General features: G+C 41.5%; 1 protein-coding gene across 26 annotated transcripts in view; it reads left to right on the plus strand.

Annotated features, from left to right (window-relative positions):
* KALRN (kalirin RhoGEF kinase) overlaps positions 1-26,954 on the plus strand; it is a 694,106-nt gene that overhangs the window by 270,255 nt on the left and 396,897 nt on the right. For all 26 annotated transcript variants that reach the window (XM_055259658.2, XM_055259655.2, XM_055259656.2 and 23 more), the window contains exons 7-8: positions 18,773-18,964; positions 22,632-22,763. In XM_055259658.2, the coding sequence (XP_055115633.1) occupies positions 18,773-18,964; positions 22,632-22,763 (324 nt within the window). The remainder of the gene's footprint in view (positions 1-18,772; positions 18,965-22,631; positions 22,764-26,954) is intronic.

Below are 26,954 nucleotides of genomic sequence, written 5' to 3' on the forward strand. Positions count from 1 at the left end.
ATAAACACACACTTCTTCTCCTTTTTTCTCTTAATTGATTTCAAAAGCAATCATATAAAATAATATGTACATAATGTATTGTTGGGCCTATAACATAAAAATGTAATATGTTTTCCAGTGATAGCACAAAGGAGGTTGCTAGGAGCAAATTTGTATTAGGCTAAGGAAACTACTCCAGATGATAACTTGAATCCACGGGAACAAATACAGTGATTCAGAAATGATAAATAAGACTAATATGAAAGAAGCTATAAACATATAGTAATCCTCCTTTTATGTCTCAGCTTCTATAAAAGACATAAAATTACAGAAAGTGATACTTATAACAATCTGATGTTTGGTTTGTAACATTTATAAATGTAATATGTATAAAATATGACAAAATGTGAGGAAAAGGAATAAAGCTCTTTAGGAGTAACATTTTTATGTCTCACTGGAATTAAGGTACAGTAGAAGCTGATTCTGATAAATTAAGGTGTATATGGTAAGCCCTAGAACAATAGCTAGGAAAATAACCCCCAAAATATAGTGAAAAAAATCAATTAGTAAAGATATCAAGATGCTACACTACAAAATACTCACTTATGCAAAAAAAGCAGTACAGGGGTAATAGAAGTATAGAAAAGACATATAACATATAGAAAAAAGTCACATGGCAGACATAAACTCTATTAATAATGACATTAAATGTGAAAGGATTCAATAATCCAGTCAAAGGTAGAAATTGTCAGACTGGATTTAAAAACCAAGATCCAGTTAGTAACACTGTCAAAAAACATTTTTAAAAAATATAAGACCCAATCTAACTGCTGTATACAGGAGGCACATTTTGGATTCAAAGATATAAATAGATGGAAAGTAAAAGGATAGAAAAACATGTATTATGCAAACAGCAATCAGAAGAATAGCCAAGTGAATATATTAATAACAGATTCTTAAGTGCATTTTAAAAGAGCAACAAAAAGTTACTAAACATAAAGAGCAACTTTTTGAAGGAGAAGAATGTCACTCTATCAGGAAGATATAACAACTATAAGCACATATACACCTAACAAAAAAGTACCAAAATACACAAAGCAAAAACTGACAGAAATGAAGGAAGAAATATACAATTCAAGTGTATTAATTGGAGACTTCAATACCCCCTTTTAATAATGGATGGAACAAATTAACAGAAGGAAATAGAATACCTAAACAAAGAAATAGAAGACTATAAGCCAAATTGAACCAACAGACATCTATAGAACACTCCACCCAACAATGGCAGACTATACAGTCTTCTCCAGGGCATGAAGCGTTGTCCATAATAGACCATATCCTAGACCAAAAAACAAACCTCATGAAATAAAAAAGGATAGAAATAATGCCAGGTAATTACCCCATCACAATGGAACGAAATTAGAAATCGGTAACAGAAAGAATTTCAGAAATTCACGAATATGTGGAAATTAAATAACATCTTCCTGAACATCCAATAGCTAAGAGACGAAATAAAAAGGAGAATTGGAAAATAATTTTAGATGAATGAAATTTTTGACACGTCATACCACAACTTATGTGATACAGCTAAAATTGTGCTTAGAGAGAACATATAGTTGTAATGCCTATATTTAAAAAGCTAAAAAAAGTTCTCAATAACCTAAACTTCCACTTTAAAACACTGGAAAAAGAAGAGCAAACGAAACCTAAAGCAAGAAGAAGAAAGGAAATAATAAAGATTAGAGTAGAAATTAATTAGAGAATAGGAAAACAGTAGAGAAATTTAATGAAACCAAAAGCTGGTTTATTGAAAAGGTCAACCAAATTTACAAACCTTTAGCTAGAACAACCAATGAAAAAAATTACTAGACTCAGAAGTGAAAGAGGGGATATTACTACTTACCTTACAGAAAATAGAAAGTATTATAAAGAGATGCTATAAATAATTGCAAGCAAATAAATTAGATAATAAATGAAATGGACAAATTCATAGAAAGATAGTAACAACTGATACTGATTCAAGAAGAAATAGATAATCTGAATAGACCAATAGCAAGTGAAGAGATTGAATTAGTAATCAAAGAAATACTCTCAAAGAAAAGCCCAGGCCCAGATGGCTTCATCACTGAATTCTACCAAACATTTAAAGAAGAATTAATACTCATTTTTTGTAAGCTTATGTAAAAAAAAAAGATGAGGGAACATGTCCCAGCTTAAGAGGCCAGTATTACTCTGATACCAAAACCAGATAAATCTATCACACCAGAAAACTACAGACCAATATCTCTTATAAATATGGATGCAAAAATTTCCAGCAAAGTACTATCGAACGAAATCCAATTAGCCAGACACGGTGGTGCTCACGAATAGTCCCGGCTACTTGTGAGGCTGAGGCAAGAGAGTTATTTGACTCCAGGAGTTTTATGGCTGCAATGAGTTATAATTGTGTCATTGCACTCCAGCCTGGGGACAGAGCAAGACCCCATCTTTAAAACAAACAAAAAGAAACAAAATCCAGCAACATATAGAAAGAATTACACACCATGACCAAGTGGGAGTCATCCCAGAATTGTGAGCTTGGTTTAACTTCAGTAGGAAAAAAAAAACAAAAATCATGTGATCATCTCAATAGACCCAGAGAAAGCAGCTGACAAAATCCAACACCTGTCCGTAATAAAAATACTTAACAAACTAGGAATAGAGGGTGACTTCCTCCACCTGAAAAAGGGCATCTACAAAAATTCACAGCTAATGTTATACTTAATAGTATACTGGATACTTCCCCGCTTAAGATCAAGAACAAGACAAGGACACTCTTGCCACTTCCATTCAATATTGGAGGGTCTATTCAGGGCAATTATTCAGGAAAAAGAAATAAGAGTCATCCAAATTGGAAAGAAATAAAACTATATTTTCAGATGACACAACCATGTGTAGGAAAAATCCCAAAACATTCAATAAAAAACTATTAGAGCTAGTAAATAAGTTCAACAAGGTTACAGGATACAAAATGAATAAACGAAAATTAATTGTATTTCCATGCACTTAAAATGAACAATTTGAAAATGGAAATAAGAAAACAATTCCATTTATAATGGCATAAAAAGAATAAAATGCTTGGGAATAAATTTAATGAAAAAAGTGTAAAACTTATACTCTGAAAACTATAAAGCATTGTTGAAAGAAATTAAAGATACAAATAAATGAAAAAAAACCTCATGTTCATTGATTAGAAGACTTAATATTGTTAGGATGGCAATACTCCTCAAATCCTTGATCTATAAATCCAGTATATCTCTATCAGAATCCCAACTGGATTCTTTGTGGAAATTGACAAACTGATTCCAAAATTCATGTGGAATTTTAGGAGATGCAGAATAGCCAAAATAATGTTGAAAGAGAACAAAGTTGGAAGACTCATACTATCCAATTTCAAAACTTAACACAAAGCAAAAGTAATTAAGACAATGTGATACTGGCATAAGGATAGACATATAGATCAATGGAATAGAATTATGAGTTCATAAATAAACCCATGTGTCTGTGGTCAACATATTTTGGACAAGAGTGCCGATATCATTTTATGGGGAAAGAATTGTCTTTTCAACAAATGGTGCTGGGACAACTGGATAGTCATAAGCAAAAGAATGACGTTGGACCCTTACCTTACACTAAATTAAAAATGGATAAGTTGAACATCATCAAAACAAAAAATTTTGTGCATCAAAAATGACAGTCAAGAAATGAAAAGAAAAACCACAAAATGGGAGACAATATTTGCAAATCGTTTATGTGATAAGAGAGTTATATCTGCAATCTATAAAGAACTCTTACAACTCAATAATAAAAAGACAACTCAATTAAAATGTGCAGAGGATTTAAATAGATATTTCTTCAATAATATATACAAATGGTCATAAGCACATGAAAAGATGCTTGACATAATTAGTCATCAGGGGAATGTAAATCAAAACCACAATGAGATACTACTTCTTGCCTATTAGAATGCACTAGAATGGCTATAATCACTCTGGACAGGTGCGGTGGCTCACGCCTGTAATCCCAGCACTTTGGGAGGCTGAGGCAGGTGGATCACCAGAGGTCAGGAGTTCGAGACCAGCCTGGCCAACATGGCGAAACCTGGTCTTTACTAAAAATATGTAAAAAACTAACTGGGCGTGGTGGTGCACACCTGTAGTCCCAGCTACTGGGGAGGGCGAAGCAGGAGAACCGCTTGAACTCAGGAGGCAGAGGTTGCAGTTAGCTGAGATTGCACCACTCTGCACTCCAGCCTGGGCAACAGAGCAAGACTCCAGAAAAAAAAAAAAAAGAAAAACTCTGATAATAACAAATGTTAGCAAAGATGTGGAGAAGTCAGAATGCTCACACATGGCTGCAGGAGTGTAAAATGGTATAACTACTTTGGAATACAAGTCTAACAGTTCCTCAAATAGTTAAAGAGTTGCCATATGACCTAGTAATTCAATATACTTAAGAGATATGTAAACATATGTCTACATAAAATGTCCATACATTGTACACAAATGTTTGCAGCAACATTATTTATAATAACCAAAAGGTGGAAACTACCCAAGTTTCCAAAAACTGATGAATGGATAGACAAAATGTAGTATCTTCATATAATGGAATTATATTTATTTGGCCATAAAAAGGAATGACATGCTGATATGTGTTACAACATGGACAGACCTTGAAATCATTTTGCTAAGTGAAAGAAGCTAGTAAGCAAATACCACCTATTATTTGGTTTCATTTATTTGAAAAGTCCAGAATAGGCAAACCTTTAAAAACAGAAAGTAGATTAGTTGTTGCTTAGAGTAGAATGGAAGGGGTATAAGAGAGATATATCTAATAGGTACAGAGTTTCTTTTTGAGACAATGAAAGTGTTCTAAAATTGATTGTGATATTGGTTGTACATATCTATATACTAAATACTAATATACTAAAAACCATTGAATTATGCACTTTTTATTTTATTTCCTTTCATTTCATTTCATTTAGACAGAATTTCACTCTTGTTGACCAGGCCAGAGTGCAGTGGGGTGATCTCGGCTCACTGCAACCTCTGCCTCCCGGGTTCAAGTGATTCTCATGCCTCAGCCTCCTGAGTAGCTGGGATTACAGGCACCCACCACCACACCCAGCTAATTTTTGTATTTTTAGTAGAGATGGGGTTTCACCATGTTGGCCAGGCTGGTCTTGAATTCCTGACCTCAGATGATCCACCTGCCTTGGCCTCCCAAAATGTTGGGATTACAGGCGTGAGCCACCGCGCCTGGCCTGAATTATACACTTTAAATGGACATATTGTATGGTACGTTGAAAAAAAGAAAAGAAGACAACAGAAGAGTGAGTATTTTGCAAGTGGGTCTTTACTTGCTTGAAGATATAACCTTCCTAAACATTAAAGGGAATGGCCATGACAGAGTGTGGACACCAACCTTGGTGGTATTAGGGAAGCTGAAGTAGGAGGACCTGTGTTTACCACTCAGTATTCACTCATTTGTGCATTCAACAAACTTTTGCTGTCTGTGTCTTTTACTAAACACTGAGAACAGCAAGATTCACGAGATACAAAGCTATCTTCAAGGAGCTTGAAATTTAGTCATTCCCAAATTCATGTACCTAACGCAAAGAGAATTTTGCCCATTAGAGTATAAACTCCTAAAGGCAGAGCTTTATCTGTTTTATTCACAGCTGTATCTGCAGGAACTATAACAATGCCTGGCAGTTAGTAGGTGCCTAAATAAATACTTGTGGAATGAATTATGATGTTAAGCATGTCACAGGGTCTATCACCAACTCTGAACACTATTTGAGCATCAAGGATGCAGAACTAGGAAGGTAGGGCCTTTATTTTTGAGGGAGCCCAATAAGGCATGACTCCAGCAGAAGCTGAACAACCACCAGTTAGAAGGTGAATGAGAGCACTGATTTTCTTCAGGGATGGACATGCTTACAGTGTCCCCAGGCGATACACACTAACATCCGGGAACTACCAGACTGCATGATCTTTCAAGTTCCACTGATCCCAAACATCTTTGTTTCTGGGATTCTCATCCTAAAGACGAAGCAAAGCCACTAAAAAGCAAATCCCCACCCCCTGACAAAAATAAATATGATCCAGTGATCGCTGTTAACACTGGGGTTCCTAAGGCAGGCCTTTAGGGAACCTGTGATTGCAAAGTACTGCATGTATACCCAGCCAGACCTGTTCTTATCAATCAAGTTGAACAGGATACAGTGTGTGTATCTCCACAGACAGCCTGGTGGGTGGAATTTCCCTTTTCTTCTGACTCAGTAGGAGCATTAGATTTTATTTTCTGATCTGCTCAGGATTCATTTATGACCCTTGCTCTTGGCACCATTGTCAGCATTAAACTAGACCCAAAGGAGAGACGGGTGTGCTTTGAACTCAACTCTGGTGAAGCTAGTGCTTGTCTCTAAGGCAGCAGTCCTGCACTCTGACTGCCCGCTGAAGTCACCTGGGAAGCTTTTTAAAAATGCCAAAAATACTACATATGGGTTCCACTCTAGATTCTGATTTAACCGTACTGTGGTGACTCAGGAAATCTGTACCAGGCTGAGAACCAAGTTGAAAATCACTACTGGTCAGGGTGAAGGAAATAAGCCAATTGACATTAGCCCTGAGGTCAAACTCTAAAGTTACCAAATAATTAGCCTGTGGACTTGGAGGGTGTCAGTTCATTTGTGTTGCTATAAGAGAATACCTGAGTCATAGGATGGCTGGGTCAAATGGTATTTCTAGTTCTAGATCCTTGAGGAATCGCCACCCTGTCTTCCACAATGGTTGAACTAGAATACCCAAAGTTTTATAAAGCATGCTGCTATAGAGACACATGCACACGTATGTTTATTGCAGCACTATTCACCATAGCAAAGACTTGGAACCAACCCAAATGTCCATCAATGATAGACTGGATTAAGAAAATGTGGCACATATACACCATGGAATACTATGCAGCCATAAAAATGGATGAGTTCATGTCCTTTATAGGGACATGGTTGAAGCTGGAAACCATCATTCTGAGCAAACTATTGCAAGGACAGAAAACCAAACACCGCATGTTCTCATTCATAGGTGGGAATTGAACAATGAGAACACTTGGACATAGGTTGGGGAACATCACACACTGGGGCCTGTCGTGGGGTGGGGGGAGGGGGGGAGGGATAGCATTAGGAGATATACCTAATGTAAAGGACGAGTTAATGGGTGCAGCACACCAACATGGCACATGTATACATATGTAACAAACCTGCACGTTGTGCTCATATACCCTAGAACTTAAAGTATATATAAAAAAAAGGATACCTGAGTCTGGGTAATTTATAAAGATGTTTGTCTGGCTTACAGTTGTACAGGTCATACAAGGAGCATGGTGCCAGCATCTGCTTCTGGTGAGGGCCTTAGATGTCTTCCACTCATACAGGAAGATGGAAGGCACTAGCATGTAGAGGTCACATGGCACGAGAGAAGACAGGGTTTGGCTCTGTCTCCCAGGCTGGCATGCAGTGGCAGGATCATGGCTCACTGCAGCCTCAACCTCCAGGCCTCAAGCTATCTTCCTCAGCCTCTCAAGTAGCTGGGACTACAGGTGTGTGCCACCATGCTGGCTAATTTTTTAATGTTTTGTAGATACAGGGTCTCACTATGTTGCCCAGGTTAGTCTCAAACTCCTGGCCTCAAGTGATCTACCTTGGCCTCCCAAAGTGTTGGAATTACAGATGTGAGCCACCATGCCCAGCCCAGGTTCTTTTAACAACCAGCTTTTGTGGGAACTAATAGAGTGAGAACACACTCATTACCTTGAGGAGGAGCCATTCATAAGGGATCTGTCCCCCTGATCCAAAGAAGTCCTGCTAGGCCCTACCTCCAACATTGGAGATCACATTTCAACATGAGGTTTGGAGAGTCAAGTATCTAAACTACAGGAGAAGATGAGGATATTTCTCCAACCTCAAGAGTCTTCAGGGAGAAAGAGTGCCTGTGTTTTAATCCCTACTCCTTGCTCCCCATCCCAACCTTTCCAGATGTCCCATTTGCTTTTACCCCCCCCCATCTCTAATCAGCCATGTTTGGGGATTGGTTCCTATTCAAACTGAAAGCACAGGGAAGCTCCTTGGCTTAGGCAGCCTTCTCAGTTTTGCTCTAGTGAACACATGGCCTGGGTCCCTTCTGCAAGGCTCCTCTGAGCTGACCAGCAGGGCTTGGCTGATGACTCAGGTTTCTGACTCATGGTTGGCACTGCCTGGCTCAACCATCTCTCTTTATTGCCTATCCCCTTCAGACCCCAGATCTCCCTCCTTTTCTCTCTCACTCCTGGTTCTCTACCCACAATCCTGGGACCTTCTTTTCTGGCTTCCGTCCACTGCTCTCTGAGGTCCTTGGTCAGCATGTTCCTTAACCCAGGCTATTTGCTGTGTCCTCTTGGTGCTTGCCCCCTGCGACCTGTAGCTCGATTGACCCACACACTTACACATACTCATCTATGGCTACTACTTGTTCTCCGTCAGGTCTGCAGTTGCTACGCAGTTAATTTGTCTGAAATTCAGCCAAAGCTGACTTATGCCTTTCTTTGTGGTCTCCTGGAGTTGAATGAAAGGCATGAAATGGTCAGTGAAACCTAGTATGTCAGATGAGATATGTACATGAGAAGTCTTGAACTGTAAAGCAGAACACAAATATGAAGTGTTGATAATAAGCAGTGATAGTGCTATTTGGGGACAGCATGGTAGCCAGCTAGGAGTACCAGATGAAGGACAGAGACTGATTACAGACATTACAGGTGAGATGTTTGCAAGTCAGGAAACTGAAGAGGTGTGAGAGGTCAGGACCAGATGGGCAGATGGGAAGGGAGCAGTACAAAAAGCAGAAGTCACAGTTCCTTACACAACCAGAGGAAAGGCTAAAGGACTGTCTTCCGCAAATCCTTTCAGCTCTACTCTCAAAATATATCCAGAATCTGGCCTCTTATTGCCACCTCCATGGTTTCCCCCCTGATCCAAGCTGACATCAGCTCCTGCTTGGACTGCTGCAGTAGCTCCAACCTGGTCTCTCTGCCTCCACCTTTGCTCCCCAGCCGTCCGTTCTCAACCCATGGGCTTAGTGATCCTGCCTAAAGGTGAGGTCCATCGCATTTTGCCACTCCTCTGCTTAAAATACCTTCATGTCTTCCTTTCCTCATGATGAAAGCCGAAGTCCCTTACCATGGCTTACTGGGCTCCAACAGACTGAACCCGACTTACTTTTCACATCTCAGCCTCTACAACTTGTTGATTTGTCCCAGTCATCCTGGGATTTTTGCTGTTTCTTGACCCACCAAAGACATTCCTGCCTCACGGCCTTTGCCCCTGCTGCTCCTCTTCCTGCAGATAGCCACATGGCTTACCCTCTTACTTCATTCAGGGCCAAGCTCAGGGGTCACCCTGCCCCGGCTTCTCTATTTATGTAGCACTCTCCAGCCCCATCACGTGCTACCCTTTTCCCAGGCATGTTTTATGTAACACTGAAATAAACATATAGTAAATATTTATTAATTTATTGTCTGACTCTCCTACTAAAAGGTAAGCTCTGAGAACATAGGAATTTTGTCTGTCTTGTACTTTGCTTGCACAATGTCTTGTATGGTTGAATTAATGAATGGATGAATAAACATATAGGATGACATATGTAAGACTCCAGCTATAAGGCAAGATATTGATGAAAGCAAAGAGTTGCCTTAATCTTGAACTTTCTCGCGGTTCTGTGGAGACAACGACCTGTTCCTCAGGGCAGCTGGCTTCGGATTTACAGGTAGAGATTATTGCTCCAAGGCAGGAGGGGGCAAGAGAATTCCACCTACCAGGCTCCTGCCCATTCTGGAGCTAGGCTATTCTGGAAAATCCAAGAGCATGTCAAGGGCCAAATGGGAAAGCTTCAGAGATGAAAACACGCTTACTGAGTTCTCTCTCCAGAGGCTCTTTTTCTCTGGGCTATGATTTTTAGATCTTCAGTAGAAATTTCTCATCGTCTTCCCTCCAGGGAGAGGGAAGTGCCCCAGCTGTTGCATTTATGGCAAAGTAAAACAGCTGGGGCAGTAGATGCTAACTGTAGCTCTGTACTTCCTTCTTAGTACTGTGATCCTAGGCAGGTTATTTAAATTTCTCAGAACCTTACCACCTCATCTGTAAATAGGGGATAATGATAGTAACTTTGTCAGGGATGGCGTAAGGGTGAAATGTGTCTGTGCATTTTAAACACAACATTTGGCATGATGTTATGTTTGCAAATGTTCAGCTATTGTTGTAAAGATCAGGCGTGCTAGAAGAAATAGTTCATGTTCGGGGAAGCTCCTCAGCTCCTAACTAAATAGATTCTCAAACATTAATGTGCATACCTATCACCTGGGGCAATCTTGTTAAAATGTAGATGCTGATTCAGAAAGTTGGGGAAGAGCCTGAAATACTGTATTTCTAACCAGCTGCTAGGTGAAGCTGGTGTCACAGATCAAGCTCTGAGTAACCAGGCCTTATTACAAAAAAAGGCGGGGGTCGGGGGCTGGGTTTGGGGGGCAGTTGGGGATATTTCCCGGAAGTCTTAGAGGCTCTGATTTCAACCTTAAAGGTAGCCTAAAGTTACTACATCCTAACCCAGAAAAGCTGCATTTTTCCTAATCACTTGCCTCACTCGGTGTCCCTGAATCTGATTCCAGCTGTACCCATCATTCCCTACCATTTCAATTTTGCAACGATGCCTCATACAAAAACATTTACCCTGCCCAAGGAGTTTTACTCAAAGCTGAGAAAGGAGAGAGAGGAAACCAGTTCCTGGGTTTCCTGTGGCCTTTGGACATATGGCCAGGCGCTTGTTTTCATGGCTGCTTAATGGTTTGTAAAGCAATTGCTGGAAGAAATATTGCACGGCAAGCCAGGCCAGAGGGACAGGACTCGTGAGCCAATGTTATCTTTGCTGAGCACTGGGGCTATTCCTGTTCCTTTTCTCTCTCCATCCGGCAGTGACAGATGGCCTCCACATGGTTTGGCCTACTGTTTGGCCAGACCTGATCAGATGGTCATCAATCAGCTGCCCCATTTGGCCCCCTAGAGGGCACCCTGTGGTTCATGGGAGGCAGAAGTTGGAGTTTTCCTTTAGAGCTCATCACATCTCATAGCTATTGTAGTAGAGTTTCAAGCATGGACAGTTCTTATTCCAGATGTTACTATCCCAGTGACCATATGTTTCAAGGTGGGATCAGCAGGTTTACGTGGTAATGTTAAACTAATTAATCATAAACTAATGATTTAACAGCTTTAGGACCCAAAGTGAGTTTTGTCCTGGCAAAGATGTAAGTAATACATATGGTGTTATTAAGCTGGAGAAAGGAGATGAGGCTGAGCTTTTTCCATTGCTTTGACACAATCTCTTTCCTTTTCTTACTGATACTGAATGTTACTCACAAGGTCTCTGAAAACTGTATTGGAAAATCTCCAAATACTATTCCTCATGGCTTTGAGATTGACAAAATAAAAACTTAAGTTAATACAAGCTGCAGGGCACAAGAAAAAGGGAGCAATAAGCAGAGGGGCCATGTAGAGAGGAAATCAAGATGCTGGGGCTCTAGTCTCATTCTTCCTCTTTCTTTGAACATGTCGCTTGACTGATATCACACACATTAGGTAGATACAAGCAATGCTGGGTTCCTTTTTTTTATTTTCTAACTGTAAAATGAGATTGTTGCATGAACTTGGCTTCTAAAAACTTTAAATAAAGTGATTTTATATTCTTGTCTCCTTAGAAAAGCAGTTTTGGTCATTAAAACCTGCTTATTCTGCTATATGTAAATTGTACTTCACTAAAAAATATATTTTTGCTGAAGTCAAAAGAGATGGGGACATTTGAATAATTTCAGCTTTGATGGAATACAACCCAGCTAAATGTATTAAAGATATATTAAAATAATTTTTAAAAGTAAAATTAAAAATGCCAAATGCCTGTAACCCCAGTAGTTTGGGAGGCTGAGGAGACAGGATCGCTTGAGCCCAGGAGCTGGAGTTCAGCCTCGGCAACATAGCTAGACTCCATCTATAAGAAAAAGGAAATTTAAAAAACCAAATCTATTAAAGTTAAAAATACCAATAAACCCCTAGCGTTATTTATAGTGGGGAAGAAACTAGAAACAACAACCTTTGCACCTCAATAAAAAGAGGGAATTGATAAAAGTAGGAGGTTGAACGTAAATTCCCTAGCTCCATCAGATGCTTTGACTTCTGATATTTTGATTATTAACTTCAGTGGGGAGGGAGAATCTCCTCTGTATAGGTTTAATAACCCTTTTCTCCCTGATTATTTATATTATATATAAATTATATAGATATATAAAATATATATACCAAAATTATTTTTTTGACTTTTCTATACATAAGAGAATAGAGATGAGAAAAAGTCCCTGAAGAAAAGTTCCCACCGTCATGTATATCTGGTACAAAATAAGTATTCAGGCCAGGTGCAGTGGCTCATGCCCGTAATCCCAGCAGTTTGGGAGGCCGAGGCAGGCGGATCACTTGAGGTCAGGAGTTCGAGACCAGCCTGGCCAACATGGCAAAACCCCCGTCTCTACTAAAAATACGAAAAACTAGCTGGATGTGGTGATGTGTGCCTGTAATCCCAGATACTTGGGAGGCTGAGGCAGGAGAATTGCCTGAACCCGAGAGGTGGAGGTTGCAATGAGCCAAGATCGTGCTACTGCACTCCAGCCTGGGCAACAGAGCGAGACTCCATCTCAATAATAATAATAATAAGTATTCAATAACAGGTAGTATTTGGGTGTGCTTCCTTGGTATGTATAATGTTTTCTCAGTTGAGGCAATACTGTTTATATTTTATATTAGCTTTTTGATTGAGCATTTGATTTTCATTTGACGTGAATGATTTTGCTGAGTACCTTGGCTCTCAGCTGGTTGTTTGCATGGCCTCCCTCCCTTGACTTTTGGATTTGGAGAGTCAAGGTCTCAAGAGCTGGTCGGGAGGACAGAGCCCCTTCAGGGAAAGTGTCCCCTAAGTGGTGGTTATACCTTGCCTCCTGTGATGATCTGACAGGTGATCACAACTTTCATTTTCATAATAATGATTAAAAATCTGTAGCCCCATTAACTGAAAAGGAATTGAGAACCCTGTGCTCAGGACTTGTTCCTTGCAGAGATGAAACAGCTCTTTGATGAGCTTCCTCTGCCTCTCTCGAGCTGAGGACAAGTCACTTTGCCCATAGACCACAAAGTGAAGAGCCCCAACACCCAGCATGGGGAGGAGGCTTCTGTCACCTTTTGTAATACAGTTTGTGATAAGGAGAAGGATCTGTTTCCTTGTATGAGGACAAGATGGCCCCACTTCTGAGTGCTCTGGATGTGGCTATCACATGCCAAGGTCATTGAGACACCCCAAAAAGACTATCTCAAGAGATAAAGACCCTATTTTTCCAACTTAAGGTATGGAAGGACATTGTATTGAAAGAGCATGGCTCAGAAAGCACCTTATTGGCTGAATCTGAATCCTCTGATCTCTCTGGGTCAAGGAAAAACTTATAGACAATTCTGGGCTCCAGACCTTTAACTCCTAGGGGAATAGTGTCTGCAGCAGAGGGTTTGTGGCATGTAGGGCATAGCCTGGTAAGTGGCTAGGGCAGCATTAACAACTATAGTAGGGAATAGTAGGAACTTTGTGTTGTGCTCTCTGTGAAAGACAATGAGACTTCGCTTATTTTGCCTCTTGTTGGAATCATTGATAGATTTTTCTTTTTGTTGTACTTTTTACTAATACTTTGATTTGGTATGCACTTAACTTGGGGAGTTAGTGCCAATCTCCTGGAACTGAATGAGGGAAAAGATATGACATTCTTTGCACTATTGGTTCTGTGCCAGGCATCTGGCTGGATGCTTTATGTTATCTCACGTAATCCACAGAGAGTATGTCTAATTCAGAGTGGGGACCTTGTGACCACAGGAGTGTAAAGTTCACCTCTGCTTTTAGGAGTGAAATGAATGGGATTCAAATATCTTCTCTTGGCAATGATATTCTCTTATAATCAGCCCCTGACACATAGCTTAAGGTTACCAAAATGATAACTTGCAACAAATGATTATTTCTAGAATAACCAGTATCTCTTTCAGTATACCACATAAGAAATCACAAAGAGAAAATTTAGCTAAGGTTTTTAATGGAAAGCTATCATTATCTTGTTTTTGTAGCCAGTAGGCATAAGCCAGGAATCAGCTTAGAAGTGGGAGCCCTTTTGGCAGGGCTGAAAACCTTGATCAAGATTCTGCCAAGCAGTTTTTTCAGGACAATGACTCTGCTCCATCGATTTCAGTTAATCACAGCAGGGGACAAGGTCTCAGAAGAAGGGGCTCTCCATCCTGTGATCTCCAGTTAATGACTGCAGGAATGAAAAAAAGAGTTTTGTGGATAACAAAAGTGAGGGCAGGGTGTCAATATACATGGTTTTTGAGTTATTGGGATTTTGTTGGAATTTAGTTATTTTTCCTGTTTATGACCAAAAGGATGGGAGGAGAGGCTTTGGGGGGAGGTAAGATGGGGTAGATGATGCAAGGGACCATGCTGCAGGTGCATTGCCTTCTGCAGGGTAGATTGTGTCTATACCTTGGGCTGTGCCATACTTTGGATAATGATAATAATTTAATAACAACAGACTGCATATATAGGGGGGTTTAAATTTAATAAATCAGTTTTGAGGAAAGGATTTAAGAAGATACATATCAAGCTAGAATTATTAGTCAAGTTATTACCTTCTGGCCAGGGAAGCTGGTTAGTCTGAGCATCCCAGCTGAGGGGAAGGGGCTAAAGAGGAGAGGAGGAGAAGGGCCTCTGGCCCTTGGTCACCTAGAAGCTGAAGGACTCAGGGGTCCAGCTCCAGCCTTGGTCCTCACACTACTGGGCAGTGAGTAGAGCCAGCATGAGGTGCTGAGACATGGACAGCAGGCCTGGGCTACATATACCTCTGCAGTAGGCAGCACTATGCTCCTGGTCTCCTGGAACTGACATTACTTACTCAGAAATGGAAAGTCTGATCATTAGGTCAACTCCCTCACAGATGAGGAAACTGAGGCACAGAGAAGTCAAGTCACATCTTAAGTGAATGCCAGAGCTGGGAACAAAACTCATGGCTCTTGATTCCTGGTCCAGTGACTTTAGTGCCCTTGACTAATGGGCAGCTCTGCAGATGGAAAGGCATTGAAGGCTGGCAGGGAAGAATGGGAGAGCCAGGCAGATGGAAGAGAGTGGAGGGGGCAGCTGGTAGGAAATGGGAAGGCTATAAAGAGCCAAAATATCCATTCCTCTTGGCCATGTCCCAAGGACAAACATAACTCCCAAATGTTCCTAATAGGGGCATAAACAATCACCCAGAAGAACCACACAAATAGATTGACCAAAGGCCATGAAAAGTCATTTATGCTTAATGAGTAAGCACTCCTGTTTATTCAGACTCCTAATCCAGCTCTTTAACCTCATTCTTTCCTTTTAAGTCATTGGAGACCTTCCTTGCCATTACTCTCTTCTCATTTATTGTGTGGCTGTCCTTGTACCCAGGGACAACTGCAGTTTAGAATCTATCTGCCCATTTCTCTCAGGTTCTGGGGCAAAGGAAAATGAAGAAGATGATGAACTTGGGCAATGTGACTTGCCTGAAGTGTTTCATATTCTGAAAAGGGGCTATAGAGAAGAACAATGAGCAAATTCATAAGTCAACATTATATTTATCCCTCTATTATGAGGGATACTGCCTCTACTTCTTTTGTGAGGCATAATTAGTTAGTTTTAGCAAGGCATTTCTCCACCTGCTGATAAGGAAACAAAAAAAGCATTTACTGTGCTAGTCTAGAATGTGAACTGTAAGCTGTGGTCTTTTTTTGTTTATTTGCTTTTAGTTTTAATCTATGATCACAGGCTTAGAGGTTGAAGGGGACCGTGGAGGACTGCCAGCCTCCCCATCCTCTTTCATGCGGGGAGCCTCTTCCCAACAGCCCTGCCAGTGGTTCAGATCCCTTCCCTCTGAATCCCCACAGGGAGTTGCTACTACCTCTGTGGAAGCACTTCCTTCATTTTGCCTTAAATTACAGTTATTTGAGGACTTGTCTTAAGTCTCAGCTGTGAGACCCTGTAGGCAGGGGGTGGATGGGCAGGAATCCTATCTTATTCCTCTTTGATCTCCTACAGCCCCCAACACAGAGGCTGGCCCACTCTCCATAAATATTTGAATGAGTGACAAGGTGTTAAGAGTCTACAGAGGCAGCCACAGTTGGACACCTCTAATAGCTAGAAAGTTCTTCCTAAAAGTGAGCAGAAATATGCCTCCCTGTGTGCCATGGGAGGGAGGAGGATGTAATAGGTAGTGATGACAAAGGGCTGGGTGTCTATAGGATATATCTGGGGACAGGGTAATGCCTTGCTCTTACTGCTTTTCTTGCATTCTATCTGGCCAGAGTATACAAGGCCTTTCTCCAGTACAGGAAAACCCAAAAACCTAGATAGATCTGGGTAAGGGGGCAGGGGCATGGATTCCAGGATTTGAATCCAGTTTGGAAGGACAGCTCTATCAGACACTGTCAATGTCTCACCTATATGGCCTCAGCCTGCCCTGGGAGTCATCTGCAGGTGATTCTCATACAGACTGACAGCTTCCTGCATCTATCTGCAGTGATCACTCCCTGATCTCAGAAGTGTGCTTGGTCTGTTTGTGGGTTTGGCTAGAAATGCCAGGAACTTACCCCAGGAAGGACCTTCAACCAAAGATCAATGGAACTTAGTGCATCAGTAACCCAGATTCCTCACCCCTCAGTGGGACAGCTCAGAGGTATGTTTTATACTTTCTCAAAAGGTCTCAACAGGGATTGAACCACAGTTGCTCATAGAACTTAACACATCCTTTATTCATTTCCCTCCCTTTCCTCATTGACTTCCCCTCCCTTTCACTATGCTTCCTGGGACCATGCCCAAGTAAACTCTCTCTCCCAAATAATTGTCTCAAGGTCTGCTTTGGGGAGAACCCAAAGTAAGACAATGACATGAGCAGGGGATTTGAGGGACTTCCCATGCTATTCTTCCCATAGAAGATAAAACTGTCAAAATCAGTGTGTGCTTTCCCCCTCCCCATTCTTCCTCTCTATTTCTAAGTGCAGAGTGGTTTTTCCGTCAGCTCTAGAAATAGAGTTTAATTTTCAGTAGAATTTGTGTCCTGACTCAGAAAACAAGGCTGAGAATGATTCCTACATCTTTGAGGGATAGTTATTTCCCATAACAAGAATCAGTAATATCCTAGTTCTCTTAGGGAAATGCACTATGTTAGAAAGGTCTCAGGCCAGAGTAAAAAAAGAGATGACACATAGAGGTCATTAGACATCAGGATAGATTTGTGTGAAAGTTCTTCACTTAACCTTTTAAACTTCCACAGAGACATTTTAAATTAAGAGAGACCCTACCAACCTGGCCCAGGTTTCGGATGGAGTGCTTAGAGGTCAGGGACAGCTAAGACGAATGGGGACCATGAGGGAAGTGAGAGAGGAAAATAAAAAACCTTCATTAAACCTACTCAGTATTAGTGAACTACATCTGAGCTAGTAGAACCTAGAGAAAATGCTGTTACTGCAGAATATGTATAATCATTTGAGAAGATTCGTAACAAATAATGAAGGTGTGTGAATAACCTGCCTCCCTGGTCCTCCTTCATGCAGACATTGTGTGATTTGGAAAAGCTCCCTGTGGATGCCATAACCTTACCTGATTGTTTTGACACCTCAGACAACTAATAGGAGATAGCAGTTAAAAATAGCCATAATCACTACTGTCTTATGTTTGTGGGGTTTTTCTTTTGTCTTATTCCTTCCTGGAGCATTTTTCAGTGACCTAATAGACAGCATACATGTTCGTGAATTTTTAATTAGCAAGTAAAGATGGGAATGAATGTAAACAAAACAAGTAAACAAAACACAAGATGACAGGAGACAATGGGCCAAGAGAGCTCCTCCTTGATGCCTTTTGGGGTACCCACAGATGCCTTTTGGGGTCAGGTGGGAAAATCTTCCTAAATCAAGCAGGAATAAGAAAGGGCTTCACAGACCTTATTATTAACATGGAAAAGTGTGTGGCTTCAAATGCTGTCTTTATTTAAACCCTGTTTGATGACCACTGCCTCAGCTCTTTTGGCAGGGCTGAAGGAGGTAGGAGGCAGGTGGGGACATCTTTGCTAGGTGATAAGAAGATGTAGAATTACTGTGTCTCCTTTGCCCTCTTTGATGAGTACTTCTGCCCTGTTTGTTGTATGTAGATGGCAATAGTGTCCTGGGTACAGCTCTCCCCTGAGCAAGAGAGATGTCTCCGCCTCCTTTAGCTCGTGCCCTCGTCTGAGCCATCACTTCCAAAGAGCACTCTTGAGAGTTATGTGCCATCCCCAGGAATGACCTCATAAGATAGTTGTGAGGTTTACATAAAGTAGTCCATGTAAAGTGACTGCATTAAAGTGCATTAATAGTTGGTACAAAATCTATGCTGGTTCCCCACAATGAAAGGTCCCTGCTATCTACTGAAATTGAATTGTAGAAAAAGATTTCTTGGGCCGAAAACAAATACACTAGTATGGACTGTACCAGCCTCTCTCAGACTTTTGTTTTGGGCAGCTCCCTTCCCCAAATATCTACTCCACAAAAGTGCTCAGTGGATGTCTTTTGAGCCTGCCCCACTGAGCACTCTCCTTTGCTTTCCAGAATGCCTATGTCAACATCAACCGTATCATGTCCGTGGCTTCCCGCCTATCCGAGGCCGGCCATTATGCCTCACAACAAATCAAGCAGATCTCCACCCAGCTGGACCAGGAGTGGAAGAGCTTCGCCGCTGCCCTGGATGAACGCAGCACCATCCTCGCCATGTCTGCTGTTTTCCACCAGAAGGCTGAGCAGGTAAGGCCCAGAAACCCGCAGCAGCTGCTGCTGGTAGGAAGGGTTGGGCATGGGCAGGGGAGGGCTGGATGGGAGCATGCACACTATAGAGAGCTCCACCTGTCTTTTTGAAACACTGAAGACCCTGCCGAGTCATTGCAACAATAACCTATGTTCTACCACTTTCATGGCCCTTGTGTGCACAAAGAAACATTGGTAACTCTTGGTGACTTTGCTTGTCATACAAACAAGAGGGGACCCAGAGCCTTTTTACATTTTGCTTGGTAGTGGTTGCATGTGCATGTGTGCATGTGTGGACTGTCTGCTTAGTGTGCATTCTCTGAACACAGATCAAAGGGGTGAATGTAAAGTGATCATTGAGGTGCTGAGAGCAGGGGAAACTAATTTTACATGAAGCATTTGCTATGGATAATGGGAATATAATAATAATATAATGGGTCAAGATAATAATTACTCGTACTTGCTAAGTGGCCAGGCATTGGCCAGTGACATTGCTAACCCATTTTACAAAGAGGAACACTGAAGCTCGGAGAGATTAAGTGATTGGCCTGCCTAAGATCCCATGATGTGTTGGAGCCTGTCTTGAACCAGCTCATAGAGAGACAGTTGTTAAATTTTCAGGAATTTTGAGAACTGGTTGTCACATTCTAGCTATTGCTTAATTATGTAGGTTTATAATTAAATATGTTATGTTAAAAGCAAAGTTAATAAATACTCAAAACTCATCCCTTCCTGATGATTTTACAACATATTGTTATTACCTATGTTCTTGAAATCATTTTTATGTATTTATTTTTTTCTGTGGTGGAAATACCATACAATTGTGTGCTATGTATGGATCACCTCTTCCCAACTCCATGTTGGTGATGTCACATTGGTAGCTTAAAATACACCATGGTAGGAGTTTCATATTATAGAAATCATCAGATGCTACAAACCAGGGATTGATTTATTGCTTTATTGTTGCCTAGAGTCTTAAGAAAATGAGGGAGAAAGTGTTTGAAAATGCAGACTAAACTTAAAAATGTGTCCTGTGTATAGCCGTTACGTTGTGAATAACACACAAAAATCAAGGAAATATTCTTCCAATATTCAAAAACTGTTATTTGGTTCAGCAAAGAAGTTGCTGACATCCTTGATGAACAAGTGATGTTCTGGCGTAGTATTCAGGTGCTTTTCACCTTTGTCTCACTCCCTAACATAGTGAAAATGTCAACCAGCATGTGTGTCAGAACTATACATGTTTGTCAGGTGCAACCATAGGTCAAAAGCATCCTGTGAGAATCAACTGGCTACATTAAATATACAATACAGAGTATTGTATATGCTATTGTTCTCTGTAAATTGTGTGTTATACATTTGTAAATGCACTTACCTGTGTATATGTAATATATAGTCATATACACCCATACATATATATGCTGGTTGTTAAACATTTTCTAACACACCACTGCTAAAATCACACAATTTATGAGTAGATAGGCTATCACCTCAGGTGTATTTAACACTAGGCCTGTGGTCTTAACCTCGCATTTCTTTCTTTACATCACATTTGGGTAAGATAGGCCAAGGAGAGTCAGACACCTGGTCACACCTTAAATTTCTCCCTCTGTTACCCTCTCTAGCGTGAAAAGCAACATGGCATAATTAAGAGTCTAGACTTTGAGGCAAGACACATGGATTCTGATCCCAGCTCCACCATTCATTCACCCTTAGGCAAGTCACGTCACCATTCTGAGCTTGTTTCCTCTTCCATAATGTGGAGCTAATCATAAATGGCACAGGGCTGTGCTAAAGATACAACATGATAGATGAAATATGTAAGGTGCCTCGTGTGCTTACTAAACAGTGGACATTACTGCTATGGGTGTTTGCACCACATGCTGTCCTGGTATCTTTTTATTTCCTCCACTTGTGTCTATTTCCACCTAAGACCTTCCCAAAGACTGAAATAATACTTGTGTCAAGCACAACCCTATACTTTGAGAGGGATTTGGCCATATCTTTTTGTCGCTGTTGTTAAGGTTGTTGGTGGTGGTGACTGATAGTGACTGGTTCATTCTTAGGGCCATGAGAATATTGATGTCCAATCTCCTGTTCTCTCTTCAACCTTATCACTTACATACTTTATTCAAGGTTTGCCCAGATTGGTAAGGAAGACCCAACTGCTTCTCTCTTTGTCTCTCTGGAATTATCTCCTTGAGGTGATCATTTTGTGGGATATGCTACAGGCCACCTGTTAGAATATTGCAGAGAAATCCCAAGAGCCTTGAAGGAGTGTTCCCCCCATGATTGACACAAGAATGTCAAGTTGCTCCCAGGGTCATTTGTAAAGTAGTTATTGGTGGAGCAAAAAAGCTTCTGAGATTTCGGCATGTACATATTATATGATCTGATACTGGATGGCACCTAGCACTCTTCCAGAATTGCTAAGAAATGGTCTAATGTGTTACAAAATGTACAGAATGAAAAGTCAACCACAACAATCAACAGGCCAGGGACTGAAAGCTGACAGTGACAACAAAACTAGAACACAAACGGTTGCAGTACCAGAACTGAGAAAACTGGAGAAGTGCACGTTTATTTCATGTTTCCTGACTGGACTGGTTTGGATCAGAAGCAATTTTATTTGTATCTATTTTTTAATGCAATTTCCGCAGGTATTACTAGTCCTTCAGGGACACTCATAAACCATGCTTCTTTTTAACTGGGGAAAAAATGACTCAAAGCTATTTTTTCTATGCATTTATTTAGGCAGCTCTTTATTGTCCTCATATGGGCTGTTCTTGGCAATGGGATAAAAAGGTATTTAGGCAATTAATTTAAATGGAGCTGTGCATCCAGGCGAGAGGAATCACAGACAGAACCATTCCAGACTGTTGGGTGAATTATTTGCATTTTAAAGGTGCATTTTTCCACCCAATGAATCTGAGTGGTTTCAGTTAGCTTACCCTTTGTGCGTGAAGACCCATAGTCTTCCACAGTTGTTAATTTTAATTTTTAAATAATTTGATGTCTGTCAAGATCTGTGTCTATATATCACAGCCCGGGATGCAGTAGGTGTAGCACAACCTGTCCCCCTAGACTGCCTCTCTCGTTTCCACCCTTCAGGGGACTGACCCAACAGTGGGACACCTGTTGAAGGCAGTCTCCATCCCATATGGGATGGTCTCTGCAAGTTTCCTGGGGTTCCTGGTGGTCTGTGTGAGGTGTTTTTTGCTTGTCTTCACAACTGGATGTACACACTGTAAAGCACAGGTGTGGAACGTCTCCTTACATTACACACAGCCCCTCACATATGCCTGTGAGTGCGCATGGGGCAAGAAGCTCTGATGTATCCGTGGAATGTGGTGAGCTGTTTCCATACGTGGATGTTACAGTTAGTGTGTAGCTATAACCTATTGAACATCTGATGATTCACCTGCCCCCTACAGTTTCATAATAGTCAATTTTGTGGAGACTATACTTCCTAAATGGGTGCCTGGGTCTGATTTCTTACTAGGAGTTAGTGTTTGTAGAATTAAAAAACTCTACCCTCTACAGTGGTCTTTGAAGGCTTTCAGAAGTCCCGATGTTTCTTCCCAAGATATCTGACCCTCTCTCCATAATCCACCCAACTCGCCACCCCCAGTGCTCCCCCACTGACCCACCCTGCATCTCCTTCCAGTTCCTGTCAGGAGTGGACGCCTGGTGCAAGATGTGCAGCGAAGGTGGTCTGCCGTCCGAGATGCAGGACCTAGAGCTGGCAATCCACCACCACCAGACCTTGTATGAGCAGGTGACCCAAGCCTACACAGAGGTGAGAATGGAGCAGGGCAACCATGGTTCTTGGGCATGTGTGCATATGGGTGGGTGACGAGGGCACTGGCCTGTACACTGTGAAATAGCCTGGGTGGGACTAAGAAGAAGAGAGGCTGTTTTTCTTTTTTTGGTGACGTCTTTAGAAACCTTGATCTATGAACTATGGTGTCTCCAGCCAGGAAGCAGAAAAAATTGGGGCCATTATTAGGCACCACCTTGGTGCACTCACATTCATTCTCTCTCTCTCTCTTTCTCACACACACACACACACACACACACACACACACACACACACCCCATACATCTGCCTCATCCTGTGTGTGAAGACTGGACTTTCTCCTCTTGGGGGAGGAATATAAGAAAATGAAACTGTGCTTCTCTGGAGTTTGCTTTCTGGTTGGTGAATGGAGATGTACACACTAGCCCTGCCACCTTTTTTATGAAGCAGCTCATCAAAAATAGATTAATTTTCTTACTAGAAGATCCAGAGGAAAACACACAGGGTGGAGATAAGTGTTTGCAGGAGTAAGAAGCTTCCATGAATGTGAAGGACAAAGACTCTTCCACTGAAAAATCAAAGGCAGGGGGTTACTGTAAAGTTAAGAAAGAGAAAAAACCTCTTGACAGTCCTCTCAAAGTAAAAGGAAACAGCTACACAGGTATATCTGTGTAGATACACACAAGTTAGTATGTTTGCTAACTGGCATGAATTCTGAGGAAGGGGACTGAGGGATGGAGACAGGCTGATTAAGGAAGCTGGATGAGGAGAAGAAGTGAATTCACATCCAACCCATGTGTTTCCTCTGGGCAGGATTAGTTAGAGGAGTATTAAAATGGGTTCCTGGACCACCTGCATCAGACTCACCTGATACAGATTCCTGGGTCCCACCCCAGACTGAATCAGAATGTCAAGAAGTGAGACCTGGAAACTACATTTTAATAACTATTACCCTAGGTGAGTTTGATGCACATTGAAGTCTAAGAACTAATGGCTTCTGGGTAAGAGTAAGGGTTTTTGCCACAGTCAAACTGAGTTTGAATCCTGGCTCTCCTATTTACTAGCTGTGTGACCTCAGCAAGTTACTTAACCACTTTGAGCCTTGTTTCATCTGTGAAATCAAAGTGGTAACACTTGCCTCATAGGACAGTGTTGAGGTTGTAAAGGTAATGCATGACAATTCACAATTGCAAAAATATGGAACCAGCCTAAATGTCTATCAACCAATGAAGGGATAAAGAAAATGTAATATAAGGCCGGGCGCGGTGGCTCACGCTTGTAATCCCAGCACTTTGGGAGGCCGAGGCGGGCGAATCACGAGGTCAGGAGATCGAGACCATGGTGAAACCCCGTCTCTACTAAAAATATAAAAAATTAGCCGGGCGTGGTGGCGGACGCCTGTAGTCCCAGCTACTCGGAGAGGCTGAGGCAGGAGAATGGTGTGAACCTGGGAGGCGGAGCTTGCAGTGAGCCGAGATTGCACCACTGCACTCCAGCCTGGGCGACAGAGCGAGACTCTGTCTCAAAAAAAAAAAAAAAAAAAAAAAAAAGAAAATGTAATATAAATACACCATGGAATACTACTCAGCCATAAAAAGGAACAAAATAATGGCATTCACAGCAATCTGGATGGAGTTGGAGACCATTATTCTAAGTAAAGTAACTCAGGAATGGAAAACCGAGTATGGCATATTCTCACTTTTAAGTGGGAACTAACCAAACACCACCTGTTCCCCCAAACTATTTAAATAAATAAATCAATCATTGTACCCAACAAAAAATTTTAAAAAATAAAATGAAGGTAATGTATGTAATGCACTTGTCCCAGTGTCTGACAGTAATGAATATTAAAAAATGGTAATGTATTCTGTCATTGTAGAAGGCATAACGAAGGACTTACAAGCCAAATCTGATCTCATCAGCTCTGATCCGTATGGCTCAAAGCTTTCTGTCTTATAACAGAACTGTGCCTCTGCCCATGGGTGAAGAATCTTTAAATTTACTCCTTGCAAAATACAAATATAGAGAGTACAAATGAGATTAATATTATACTTCCACATATGTGAGGTGTGGGTGTAATTATACATATAGACACAATACTTCCCTCAATTAATTATCAGGCCCTAGCATTGTGAGGATTAAACCTTCCCTCCAAGCCCACTTCGGAGGCCAGTGAGCTGTCCATGCTTCCTACAGATGTAGAGACTGAGGCAGAGGATTAGAGCTCATGCAGGGTGGATTTCTAGGACTTGGGCCTCCATCTCTAACTGCCCTACCCTGAACGTAGCATGGTGCCAAAAGACAGCATTTGCTCAGAATTCCAGGAAGAGAGCTTTCTTGGGTTTCACTATAGGATATTTGTCTTACTCATGTCTCTGGTGGGCATCACCTCTGCATTATTTATAAGCTACTTCCCCCACCCCACTCCCCTGGCAGTCAATTATAGGAGATGGGGATGGCAGGATTGGGTGGGTGGTGGTGATTTCCTCTCCTGGCCTCTGCTGCACTCTACCCCAGCATCCCTCCTAACCACTCTGCCCTGAAAGCGTTTCTGTGGCCCCATGGGCAGGAGTAACAGCTGCTTCTGTATTCCTGGACACCCATCCAAGCTATTATGAGGGACCAAAGGAGGGGTGAGGGGAGGATGCAAACCCAGCAAACAGCTTCATCATCAGAGGTGTGGAGATGGAAGCACACCTCATTCCCTACCTTGCTGTTGAGATAAAAGACCATTTTCATCTCCAAAATCCTTCTTTTGGGGAAGACTCCAAGGCAACTTTGATTTAGTTGGTAACCAAATTTGGGGACTCAAAATTTCTACCAATTCCCAGTCATCCCTGTTTTAAATTGGAAAGCTGCCTGTTCTGTTGGGTACTTTGTCAAGCACAGGAGGGCCACAGGTGTTGATGGTATGATGTCATTTTCCAGAATTATTGATGCCTGTGATTGTGCCAGAACTCCAATGAGAAGAATGGCAGAGAGTGTCATCCCACTTTTCTCAGACTGTGGGCAAGTGTTGGGGAACCCAGGAATGTGGATGGTGTGTCCACTGTCTAAGTGTCCCAGCCTTTCTCTGCATGTTCTAGAAAAATGAGGATTGCACTGCTTTTCAGGAGAAAGAAGGGGCTCGTATAGAGCGAGAGCAAAGTATTTTAAAAGGATAAAGTCAAAAGAAAGAAAATGACAAGGAAATAAAGAGGATGGGAGAGAGATGATGATGATGATGGTTGTGTTAGTCTGTTCTCATGCCGCTAATAAAGACATACCTGAGACTGGGTAATTTATAAAAAAAGAAAAAAAAAGAGGTTTGATGCACTCACAGTTTCACATGGCCATGGAGGCCCCACAATCATGGCAGAAAGGGAAGGAGGAGCAAAGGCATGTCTTACATGGTGGCAGTCAAGAGAGTGAGTGCAGGGGAACTGCCCTTTTATAAAACCATCAGATCTCATGAGATTTATTCACTAACATGAGAACGGCACAGGAAAAACCCACCTGCATGATTCATTTACCTCCCACCAGGTCCCTCCCACAACACGTGGTGATTATGGGAACTACAGTTCAAGATGAGATTTAAATGGGGACACAGACAAACCATATCAATGGTGATGATGATGAAGATAAAATTAGTAGCCAGTATCACTTGTCAGGCTCTATTCTAAATACTGTATGTGTGTTAACTTATTTAATCCTCACCATGACTTTATGAAATATGTACATAATTATCCCTCCTTTACAGACAAGGAAACTGAGGACCAAGGAGGTTAAATAATTTGCCTCTTGTCACACATCTAGAATTTTAGAGCCAGATAGAGGAATTTGGGAAAGAAAGAGGAGGAGAGGATTATGGTGGGAACTTACATTGACTTCATTTCTGAAATGAAGTTATGCTGTCTGACCTGGTGTGAGTCAGTTAAAATATTTACCAAGCCAGGGCACGGTGGCTCACGCCTGTAATCCAAGCACTTTGGGAGGCTGAGGCAGGCGGATCATCTGAGGTTAGGAGTTCGAGACCAGCCTGGCCAACATGGTGAAACCCCGTCTCTACTAAAAATACAGAAATTAGCCAGGTGTGGTGGCAGGCACCTGTAATCCCAGCTACTCAGGAGGCTGAGGCAGGAGGATCGCTTGAACCCAGGAAGCAGAGGTTGCAGTGAGCGGAGATCGCACCATTGATTGCACTCCAGCCTG

Source organism: Symphalangus syndactylus, chromosome 21, assembly GCF_028878055.3.
Source record: "Symphalangus syndactylus isolate Jambi chromosome 21, NHGRI_mSymSyn1-v2.1_pri, whole genome shotgun sequence".
NCBI classification, from domain to species: Eukaryota; Metazoa; Chordata; class Mammalia; order Primates; family Hylobatidae; genus Symphalangus; species Symphalangus syndactylus.